The 12,755-nt window shown below is 41.9% G+C and overlaps 1 protein-coding gene across 2 annotated transcripts in view; it reads right to left on the bottom strand.

The window, feature by feature from the left end:
* Positions 1-12,542, bottom strand: part of nptnb (neuroplastin b) — a 48,474-nt gene extending 35,932 nt beyond the window's left edge. Inside the window, exon 1 of one of the 2 annotated variants that reach the window (XM_053500501.1) lies at positions 12,138-12,542. In XM_053500501.1, coding sequence (XP_053356476.1) covers positions 12,138-12,216 — 79 coding nt within the window. In that variant the 5' untranslated portion in view covers positions 12,217-12,542. The remainder of the gene's footprint in view (positions 1-12,137) is intronic. The other variant, XM_053500502.1, reaches the window with a different exon arrangement.
* Positions 12,543-12,755: the final 213 nt, after the last annotated feature.

Raw genomic sequence — 12,755 nt, 5'->3', positions numbered from 1 at the left:
GCTTCCCCCCTCACTGGACCCGCTGCAGTCTGCATATCATCCTACGACATCTCTACCGGACTCCATCTCCCCTTCACATACCTAGGTAAGAAGGAAACCTATGCTCAAATGCTGTTTATAGATTTCAGTTCAGCATACAATACCATCATCCCCCAACACCTGATCAGACAGCTGAGCCTATGGGCCTGAACATCTCCCTCTGTAGCTGGATCCTGGACTTTCTGACTGGTAGGCCTCAGTCAGAGCAGATTGGGGACAGCATTTCCAGCACCACGACACTTAGCACTGGGGCCCCCCAATGAGAAGATTAAGATAGGCTCAGGTTCGAGAGCATCCTAAGCAGCTGCATCACTGTCTGGTTTAGGAATTGTGCCATCTCAGACCGCAATTTTATTTATTTTTTTTAATCATGCCATTAACCTTCACTATCTCAACTCACTATCTCCATATACTACAGTTAATTGCATTGTTTCATGTTGACGTCTTGCTTCTCCTGTTTGCACATTTACACTTACATTTTATGTTGTCCTGTTTTTATCTTTTGTATAGTAATGTCTTTTCTGCAGTATTTTAGAATAGTTTTTCATAATTTATGGTGTCAATTTGTTTTGTCGTAGATAGTCACCTCATTAGGTGTCCTATTTAGCTAGTTAGTTTCTGTTAATTTAGGTTACATGTATGGAGAACCTTGGTCCTAGAGCAATGGCATTTTGTTTTACTGTGTACTGAACTGTATATGGTTGAAATAACAATAAAAGCCTAATTGACTTGATCCTCATATCCAGTAGTTGAGTCTGATTAGATTTTGGAATTGATACAAACAGGGTCGAGCTCACAGCAAGGTCAAGTGTCCGAAATAGTCTTGCTTCAATAGCTTCCTTCCTGTTTGTCACACAATCATGTTCACCAGCTCAAAACCCATTTTCTGCTTGTCTAAGACTTCCAAAAGATCCGTCAGTCCATCAGCGGAAATTCTTTTTCTTGCCACGTCTCAAAAATAAGTGGTCAAAACAGTAGAAATCTCATAGAGTCTTTACAGCCCAACAGATGATCTGATAACATTTTGCCATTGATCCCAACATGGCTAAGGTGTATTTTACAAATATTTAAAGCATTGATTGAGTAACAAGAAGGACTAGACTTGCTGGTGGTAAGGGCAACTTGTTGGCATCAAGCTTGACATGTTGCCTTTATTTTCCCCACCGGTGTATTTTAAAATGCCTGAGTGAACAATTGCATCTTGTGTAGAACAGCAATTCCTGCAATCTCAGCAAGAACGAGCTTCAGTGTGTATCAAAGTGTATCTGTGCATATTACACAGGCATCCTGCTACAGTAATGTTTTTCTATAGAATCACACTTTGGAAACTCATAATTCATCATTTATAATAAATGAGCATTATTTTGAGCTGATTTTCCATCTGAGCTGTCTCAACTGCATGTTCAGGAGAATGAACCAACACCTACCACCCAATCAGAATCGAGAATTCAACAGCATTGAAATTTGTAGATTTATATTCCATCTACAAAGTAAGAATTTGGCCTCACTTACTCTCATTCCCTATACCTATCTACAGTATATTATTCTGTTTAGGGTCTGGAGCCTGGAGCCTATCCCAGGGAAGGCGGGGTGCAAGGTAGGTTACATCCTGGACAGGGCGCCAATTCATTGCAGGACACACAAGCAACAGTTTGGAAACACATGTTTCTCACGGAAACCGAAGTACCATGAGGAAACGCATCAAGCACGGTGAGAACATGCAAATGGGAATCAAACCCGGACCCAGGAGGTGCAAGGACACAGTGCTAACCAGTATGCCACCGTGCCACAAAACATTTACTCACTCACTCATCATTCTTACTTCGCTTTATCCTGTATATAGGGTTGTGAGCAGCCTGGTGCCTATCCCTGGAGACTTAGGGCAGGAGGCACACCCTGGATGGGATGCAAATCCGTTGCACGGCACACAGACATATACACCCTTATTTACACAATACAGGCAATTTAAGACCACCAGTTAACCTTAATATCTTTGGAATGTGGGAAAAACTGAAGGACCTGGAGGAAACTAACCAAGCACGTGGAGAACATGCAAACTCCACACACCCTCAACACTTATCCTGGAAGTGCAAGGCCATTGGGCTAACCACTGTGCCGCCGAGAATTTATTCATTTATTATTGAAGTTAGCAAATCAAGATTACTTTTTATAGATATTATCTGAAAACTAGCTTCGTCATATAAACCTTATATATCAGGTCTCAGGTGGTTCCTCATTAAGTTTAGCTAATTTTTATTTTCAAAAATATGTAGACACCTGAGTATCACACTCGTGCTTTCTGAACGTCCCATTCCAGATTTATTTCCTTCCCTGTTACAATAACCTCCACTTTTATTGTGAGGGCTTTGACAATACATTTTGGAGTGTCGCTCAGTGATCATTCAGCTCCAAAGGCATTACTGAGATCAGTCGCTGATGTTGAGTGAGCAGGCCTGGGGTGCAATTCATTTCAAAAGTGTTAAGGGGTGTTAAGGTCAGGGTAACTTTGGCAAACCATGTCTTCAAGGAGCTCGCTTCATTTACAGCAGTACCGTCACGCTGGAACAGGTTTGGACCTCTTGGATCCTGTGAAAGGCAATCTTAACACTCCAGCAGACAGGCTGAACGGCAGTTTGGTGTAGACTCACATACGAATGATTGTCAAGTGTCCACAATTAAAACATTTTTTTGGCCCATATAGTGGATGTCTTAACTACAGACTAGCATGTCAGTCTGCATAGACAGCTGCATGATGAAACGCTCACTCAGCTCAATTCCTCGCCTGGAGATTATTAATAAGAGTCACGATTCTATTCCTACTATGGAGACATCTGTGTGTCGAGCTGTTCTCTCAGCCTGATGAAAAGACTACACCATGTTCATTGAATGAAAAAATAAAAATAATGAAGATTTACCGGGATTGGCCCCAGCTGGCCTGGGCTTACAATTGTCACTAAACCGATGAGGTTTTGTGTAAAAGAATGAAAAAAATATATATAGCAAAGGGAATAACCTTGCAGTGCTATAGTAAAAATAGCAGCTGATGCTTTAAAAAGGAGAACAAAATTACACACAATACTGATTTTAATTTTCAGTAGTAACACATGGTCAGTTAGTGTACACCCAGACGCAGAACAGCCCGTTACTGGCTTAAGCTCATGCACGACAACTCACAAGTTGTTCAAACATTCCAATGATGTACTGGGGACATTTTTGTCCCGAGAGGGAAACAAATGACCATCAAGAGTACAGTGTTCCAGCACCGGTAACTGACTACTAATGTACAGGATGTCACGGTTTCCGCTCCTGTACCGCAGAAGGAAATAGCTGGTGTCCTGAGAACAGGAGATCGCTGCTGCATAAAGCCTCGTGCTGCCTGTCTCGGGGAGCTGGATTACTGAAACCGAAATCATTTTCTTGCAACACAGCCTCCACTACTCCCACTGGACTCCTAAGATTTTTTTGTGCTCTTATGGAGGTAGATCAAGATAAGTTTTTTCTGACTGCAGGGAATAGTGTTGCAGGTCTGAGATTTCAGTCTCATAGTTTGATATCTGTATATGAGGTACACATGCCAAACATCAGAATATAGAATGATAATAATAGGAATAATGCCTCTGCAGGGGTGGACAGAAGACTCATGAAAGACTGCGCAATATAACATCGTCCTATCATGTCTCATATCTAGGGGGGACGCTTGATCTGTCTATCCCTGCCCTGACCATGTGATTGCACCTGTGCATAATGGACATCGTATCAGGCTTTCATACGTCATAAGGCTAACGAAACGAATCTAAGCTTATCCGCCGGCATGGTGGCTTAGCGATTTCGTAGCACTGTCGCATCAAACCACCAGGGTTGGGCGTTCAAATCACACCTGAAGTGTGCATGTCCTCACTGTGCTTTGTGAAGATCGACAGGCTTTCCCAAAGTGCTCGGAGTGTATGATTGAGTGTGTGAGTGTATCTTTTGCTCTGTGCTGATTTGGCACTGCATCCAGGATATACCCCACATTGTGCCCTGAGTTCACTGGGAACGTGTCCAGGCATCATGCAACTCAAAATAGGATAAGCAGTATAGATCAGTGGTTCTCAACCTCATTCCTGGAGGACCACTGCCCTGAATATTTTAGTGTTTTCCCTGCTCTACCACGCCCACTTCTAGGAGGAAAAGTCTGTTAATTAGTTGATTAGTTTAATTCAGGTATGCGGGAAGCTGAGAAAGCACTAAAAAGTGCAGGGCAGTGGTCCTCTAGGAACACGGAGTTGAGAACCACTGGTATAGATAATGGATAGATGCATGAATAAATTATCATTTGTATGCCATTAGATCTAATGCCATAAACAGGCTAATGAACAGACACGTCTCACTAATCATTAACAGATCAAGTCCTCAGTTTATATAGTAAAAGTGACCTAATAAGCAACTCTATACCATTATATTCCACTCTGCAGGTGTACAGTTACTGACTGTAGCCTGTGTTAAGTCTAATTTATCACCCCTCGTATTTCCTTCACCAGTCAATAAAAGGGGAACCCAGTGTGACCACGATGAAGCAGATATTATTATTTGGGTGTCGAACATTCTCAGCACATCAGCGATGATGGGATTTTTTAAACGCCTCAATGTCACTGCAGGGACGGCCTGCCAGACTGAAAATATCCTGACGACAGTGGGGCTGTGGTCAGAAATGGACACTAGAGGATGAATAACACAGTGTCAATGGAAAAAAAGATATGCTATAGTCTCTAACTGCACATCTACACGATGGAACAAGCACTGCGCTGTGTCTAATAACACTGTTTAGGGTCATACATTCCAATCAGTGTTATGTAATAGTGGACTTGTTGACTAGTCGACTATTTGACTAAGACGTTTACTAGTCCCAGGGTGGGACAGCCTCACGATCCGTGGTTTGAGGATAAGCTCAGGTTTTTGTTTGTGCCTGGTTTTCAAATGCACTTCCACCCACTTCTGAACGTAGGTCTTTACATGCCACTGCTAATCTGATGAAATGTTTAAGCATTGTGCTTTTCTATTTGAGTGATTCAGTAGTGCTGATGTTTAGTTTCTGATTTGTCTTAAGGAGCTACTTCTCTTATAGGAGTTTTGAATATGTAAAAGCTATCTAATAAGCATTAATATTCTGTGTAATTTGTGTCGTTGATTGTTAAATGAAACGTCTCGTACAAAGTGATGACCTCCTTTTTCCTGCCGATCTTCTGTTCTATGCTCCAGTCCAGCAGTCACCCCATAAACTCAAAAAATAAAAACGCAAACCATGAGTATTGGGTGGCACAGTGGCATAGTGGTTAGCACTGTGGCCTCACACCTCCAGGGTCACGGGTTCGAGTCCCACCTTGGGTCTGCATGCATGGAGTTTGCAAATGCTTGTTGGGTTTCCTGTTTAAAGATGTTGTGTGTGTAAGTGTGCCCTGTGATAGATTGGCATCTGTGACCCTGTGCAGGATTATTGGTATAGAAAATGCATGAACATAAGTATTCGCACAAGATGGAGGTGATTTGTATTTTCTGTGAAAGCTGTGGTGTATATGTTTTTTTAATTTGTCATTTTTAGGGCATTTAACATTCGCAAATCGAAATCTCACCCTTTGATTCAATCAATTACCATCTCATTCTCATTCTCTGCACTGTTTTTCTTGTTCAGGGTCACGGGAAGCCTGGAGCCTGTCCCAGGAGTCTTCGGGCACAAGGCGGGGGACACCCTGGAGAGGTGCCAAACCAGCACAGGTTCAATAGAACTGAATTCACCAAAACAAGCTTCAAAATTGCATAATCAGTTAAATCGAACAGCTCTCCGTCTAACAAGAGCTTACAATTTTTTTCCCCCAAAATTTTTGGCTAGATAAAATGTAAATTAATCATTTTTGCATCATGCAAAAGGTTGTACACACAATCCAATCCCACTCAGTTCGTGTAGGAGGGTGCGTGCCAGCTGACAGTGCTTGATCCAGACTCTTTTGAGGACAACATGCCTCTCCAACTCCCAGGTCATAATCAGCCTGGACAGACCTTTCCATCTCAAGAGTGCCAGGTATTACGCTATAAGCAGAGCCCTGTTGATGGATACGAGTTTTCATTCCCAGTGAAATGTGATGTTTGCTCTTGTTTAAAGCATAAAATGAACTGATTCACAAGAACTCAGTCTCTTTTCCACATAAGTGGGCTCACGACATCCAAGATTGATTAACACTGCTCTGATATTTCTGCTTGTACTTGCCTTAGTATTGCTAGAACGCTTCTGTAGGGCTTTACTTTCAAGAGATTGAAATCCTCATGGCCTTGACGAAGTATGGGCTTAACCAATTCCAAACACACACTCTATACACTTAACCTTTTTAAGAGATCTACAAGACAAAATTAGATTGTTTGTCTTTTACGTGACGTCCTTCGAAAGAATTACGATTGACCTTTGACAAAATAAGCAACGTGCCCCGCGACTATTACGATAAATGTCAACGATTTTACCAGCAGCGACTGTGCTTGTGCTAGTCTGACTTTATGAAAAATGCAAATATAAACAGACTCTCCCGGTCACTTTATTTCTTATTTATGTAATTATCCAACCCGCCAATCATGTGGCAGATTCAGCGAAGTGCTTGAAAGCACGCAGATGTAGGTCAAGTGCTTCGGTTACCCAAAACACTCGCGGTGATCGCGGACATTTTGACTGATAGCCACCGGCGCCAGATTTTAGTAGTTTAGAAACGGCTATTCTGATGGAAGTTTTTACACGACTCTCTCTAGACTTCACGCAGCATGGTGCGAAAAACAAACAACATCTTCACACACGTTCTGTGGATGGAAACTCTTTGTTGGTAAGAAAGATAAGAGGTGTGAGTTCACAGAAAAGTTACAGTCAACGATCTACTGTATTATGCAAATTTGTAATCGGGGGCCAAATTGCAAAATCACACAAGACTTAGGGCACGAAGCGGGGTACACCCTGGACGGGACACTAATCCATCTTTGGGCACACATGACAGGCAATTCAGGAATGTCAATTAACCTAAACTGCATGTCTTTGTGGGAGGAAACCGAAGTACCCGGAGGAAACCCACCAATCACAGGCAGAGCATGCAACTTAACACGTGCAGACCCGAGACAGGAACCGAACCCTCGACCCTAGAGGTGCGAGGCCATGGTGCTAGCCACTATCCCACTAGGCAACCTAATTGGATTTTTCTCCTGTTGTGACCTCATATAAGCAGATTCCTCCCCACTGCTGTTCTCTGGTGGGATGTAGCTCATTTACATAAACACTGAAACAGTGGCTTTGGAGGAGAGGTGAAAAACAAAGGTATGAAGAAAAAGTGTATTGAAGAAGGTATGACGAGAGATATTTGACTCATTGACAGACACTTTGGTAGAGCTCTAAGACCTGTGTTAAATATGTTAACAAATAGTAAATTATAGCAAGCTTAAATGTGCACTCAGAAACGCATCTCAAGACATAAAACCCTGTAGTGGATGGGCTACAGCAGTAAAAGACCACACTGGGTTTTATTCAGTCAGCCAACAACAAGAGTCTACAGTAGGCACAGGTTTACCAAAAAGAGCAGGTTGCTTTTCGATCTACAGTTGTCTGGTTTTGTAATATCTGGCCTCCTGACCTGTATCTGCACAGTGCTGCTGCCACACTGACTAAGTGACTCAGGTGTGTGTGTGTATATACAGATAAGCTAAGACTTGTTTTTTTTGCATTATGCTGCCTTCAATGTCCATATCATGGGTAAGGGTAGCTCAGATTGGGGCACTCCATCAGGGGTCAGGCGCAGACATCTGGAATCACCTAAGCTCCAAAAACAAATAGTCACGGGTGTGATCTTAACTGTAACGCACAATACATGTAGAAATATATATATATATATATATATATATATATATATATATATATATATATATGTTTTTTTTTCTTTCAAGGTTGTTGCCTTCGGTAAAAACGTCAAATCTGGTTATTTTTATCCATGTACCAGTAAGCCTTATAAATTGGGGAAATAGAAATAGAGAAACTGATGGACGTAGCTCAAGGTGACACTAAGTATCCCGAGTTTTAAAGGGACTTATCCTTCATTTCTGACACACAGCCCTGGCTTGCGGAGATTCATTGTTCACTGGGGATCACACCGAAAGCCATGCAACACAGTCTATTAACATTTAATAGACATGCTTTCACAGACGAAATTTGTGGAGCCACAGTCCTGCGCTCCCGTGTCTCTGCTCCAAGAATAGAAACATGCGGCGAGATGGACCAAAGCTATTTACAGTCCTGCAGATATCTGTTGCTCGATCTGGCCCTCTGAGAGTCGTCCGTATACACCGCGTGGAACGGCTCTTCGCACGACTTCCCCCACACACCGATTAAACCATTCCAATGATTAAACCATTCTCCACAACCGGCTTATTTCTGCAGCAAAGCCGCTTTATTAATAGGCCTCTCAGATGATAATCGTTTGTGGGGAAGGAATGAGAGACAGCCAACATCACAGCTGCCACGCGCGCGTGACGACCCGAAACGTGGATGGAAATTAAAACTGTATGTCGTGTACGACTCACGAGAGTGAGCAATAGGATCGCGCTACCCACGCTGCATATCCCGGCTCATGTGTAACAGACCTGATCGGGTCAGCATTACGACTACAACACTCCAGACGCTAAGTGCCAGGTTCTGACATAGTAAGTCATCATGGAGAGAAAGGCGGTCGCAATTTAAATATGGGGGCAGTCTGAATAAAACGGGGGAAAATAAAAAAATTAATAAAAATCAGTTTATGGAGCACTGAAATGCAAGTGGTAGGTTAAAGAATTGTGGTTCAAGTTGTTCATGAAAAAAAAGAAAAGCATAATTACAGTAGTAATGTAATGAGAGCAAATAGAATAGATTAAAAATGAAAATAAAGAAAAGTATTTAATGCATGAGGACACAAATACGCAAGGAGTGTTCAAGTCAAACTGGGACTTCTGACCTTATACCAAACTAGCTTTATTTCTCTACATAACCTCCTTTTACACTAATGCACTTATCCCAGCGTTTCACTAGTGCTTGGATACCATCAAGTTAAAAACTTTTTACAGTACACCGGAGCCATGATCGAAATATCTGCTTCACGTCTGAAACGCTGGCCTCCCAGGAACTCCTTTAATAGCACTAATGTGGAAATGTGCATGCGCTGTTCATGTACGGCTCCTACAGACAGATACATTTCAAGGATCAGGCGTTCCACTCGAACGACTTCAGTGGCTTAATTCATGAGGAAATTCCATCATTCCATCATAAGTCCTGGTATGACTTGAACGACCTTTGTTTAATAAAATTAAACAAACAAATAAAACAAAAAAATCTAATTAAATAGATAATGGAAGTGGAATTTTAAAAGAAATTAAAATAATTATAATAAAATGGAAATGCTTTCCAAAATGAAGCATCACTTATTAAACCAAGCTGGTCGCTTAACTGCTGCAATATCAATGGACGCTTTCACACACATCCACCTTATTAATGTGACACTTTATTCCTCCTTTCTTTACATTTTTTGCATTGGGTGTACTTAACATTCTGCCTCTACGTTTCTATATCTTCTTTAGTAGACGTTAGCCCATAGGCACGTCCAGTATTACTTAGTGTAGCTCCTATCAGAATTCTAATGTGCAGTTTTCCATGGGTCAACTTCGCAAATGACAAATCAAAGACTAGGACTTGACAAAGACCAAATGCTCCATGGAGATCAGACAGTTTAAAGTCATTTACTGAGGAGAAAAACCCCTTTCAAATTCAGTGTTGCACTAAATCCTGTCCTTCTTTAACACTAACAGATCAAAGAAGAGATCTTTCCTTGTGCGTTTCTTTGTGCAGTCACGATTTGTTCATGCAAAGGAATATTCGTGATGGTACTACATTAGATGCACATAAATTGATGTGGTTCAGTGTAAATACATTCATGGATTCCTAATCGATTCCACTGATGCATGAATCAGGAATGCAAATAGTTTGACCCAGTGTGCATTAGTTATAGTACTCATGCACAAAGCATCACATATAGTAGCTAAGGGGTCAAAGTAATGATGTAAGTCTGCAGAAAAATGTTTTTTATAGTGTACTGGATATATAAGATATGAAATTCTCTCTAGTTCTGGATATAAGGGGTTACTCACTCACTCACTCATTCATCGTCTACACCGCTTTATCCTGTATACAGAGTCGTAGGGAACCTGAAGCCTATTCCAGGAGACTTAGGGCACGAGATGGGGTACACCCTGAACGGGGTGTCAATCAATACAAACACTCATTTATACACTACGGGAAATTTAAATACACCATTGAGCCTTATCTGCATGTTTTTGGACTACAGGAGGAAACCCGATTACCCGCAGAAAACTCACCAAGGAATAACATGCACACAGACCTGAGGTGTAAGGTGACAGTGCTACCCACCAAGCCATGGTACCGCCAACTACATTCCTGTCGGGTGGAAATAATAATCCCAATAATATGCACACAAATTAATGTGGTTCAGTATAAATACTTTAATGGATCCTTAAGCAATTTCACTGATGCATGAATCTGGAATGATTCAGAATAAGTGCGCATTTGTTATGGAACTCGTGCACGTAGCAGCACATAGCTATGGGGTCAAAGTAATGATGTAAGACTGCTTAACATGTACTTTCTAGTGTATTTAATATACAGATGGGGAATTTTCCCTGGTTCTTTTTTATAAGGGGTTACTGACTCACTCACTCACTCATCGTCTATACTCGCTTTATCCTGTATACAGGGGAGCCTGGAGCCTATCACACATATACACACACTCACACACTCATTCACACACTATGGGCAATTTGGGCCAATTTGCCTAATCTCAATGTTTTTGGACTGTTGGTGGAAACCCAACAAACATGGGGAGAACATGCAAACTCCAGCCACATGGACACGGAGGCGGGAATCAAAACTCTCGACCCCGGAGGTGCAAGGCAACAATGCTAACCACTGAGCCACTGTGCCGCCTACTACTGTACATTACTGTTGGGTGAAAATAATAAGAATAAGAATATGCACACAAATTAACGTGGTTCAATGTAAATACATTCGTGGATACATGAATCAGGAATACAATCACTTTAATCTAATATGCATTTGTTGTAGTACTCATGCACAGAGCAGCACATGCTGTAGCTATGAGGTCAAAGTAATGTATAATGTATAATGAAAGTAACAGATGTAAGTCTGTTTAAAATGTAAATTAAAGTGTATTGATAGGGAATTCTCTCTGATCCTGGACATAAGGAGTTACTCACTCATCACTTTACATACCACTTTATCCTGTATACAGGGTCAGGGGGAGTCTGGAGCCTATCGAAGGAGACTTAGGGCGCGATATGGGGTACACCCTGCACAGGGTGCCAATCAATACACACACATTTACAGGCAATTTGAGAATGCCAGTTAGCTTAATCTGCAAGTCTTTGTTTTTTAAATTTTTAGGAAACCAGAAGAAACCCACCAAGCAAGGGGAGATCATACAAACTCCATGCACACAGACCCTGAGGCAGGAATCAAACCCGGACCCTGAACGTGTAAGAAGACAGTGTTAACCACTAAGCCACTGTGCTGCCTACTATATTACTGTTGGGTGAAAATAATAATAATATGCACACAAATTAATGTGGTTCAGTGTAGATACATTCACTGAATTAGGAATGCAATTACTTTGACCCAATGTGCATTTGTTACAGTACTCATGCACATAGCAGGACATACAGTAGGTATGGGGTCAAAGCAATAATGTAAGTCTGCTTAAAATGTAATTTTAGTGTACTGGATAGGGAACTCTCTCTGATCCTGTCTATAAGGGGTTAATGTTGCACTAATTCCCAATTAGTCAGGTCTTAATACTGTAAAATATATTATAGTATAATTTTTTTAATGTGCATGATTTATGATGTAAAGAAACATACAGAAATCTATAAACATGCAATAATATTGCAATCAAGAAAAGAATTAGTGCAAGCCAAAGAGGATGGTAACCTATTCCTAGGAAGCTGTGCACTCTGGAAAGAAAGCATCCTTTAATCCTTACCGTTTTGAGACGACACATATTGTAGCATTACATTTCCGAGAAAGACAGCTGTCGCCAGCATCGTCGCACCCGGACACATTGCTATATATAAATATATATAAGGTGGAAAAGAACTGAGGCTCGCCGAGGATGAGGATGCGATAGGGGGGTCTTATAGGGCACGGTGCGCGCGGAGAGGATGAGGATGCGCAAGCCAAACGCGAGCGCGGGCCAAAAACACGTCGAGTCGCCGAGCGCGCGCCGAATCACGCAGGAGAAGCGGCAGCTCCGGATGGAAGAAGAAGCGGACGGAGAGCCATTCGTGATGGAGTCACTCACGGCATTGCAGAGGGAAGGAACGCTTGTCGGATGAGCGTGTGTGCGCGCGCGCGCGTGTGACAGTGTGTGTGTGTGTGTGTGTGCGCGCGCGCGCTGTGTCCTACTCCTCAACGCGCACGGAGACGCGCACGTAAACTCTGCGCACGCTTTACGCAGAAGGACCTGCGCGCAAACCAGCTTGACCTAGGTCTCTGTATTTCTTAATAATAATAATAATAATAATCCTCACTTCGTGGTGTTAATTTTCAATTATAATAAATTAATCAATTAATGAATAATCGATACATTAATGTTTGATCA

Source organism: Clarias gariepinus, chromosome 7 (assembly GCF_024256425.1).
Source record: "Clarias gariepinus isolate MV-2021 ecotype Netherlands chromosome 7, CGAR_prim_01v2, whole genome shotgun sequence".
NCBI lineage: Eukaryota > Metazoa > Chordata > Actinopteri > Siluriformes > Clariidae > Clarias > Clarias gariepinus.
This window is presented reverse-complemented; position numbering and strand designations above follow the sequence as displayed.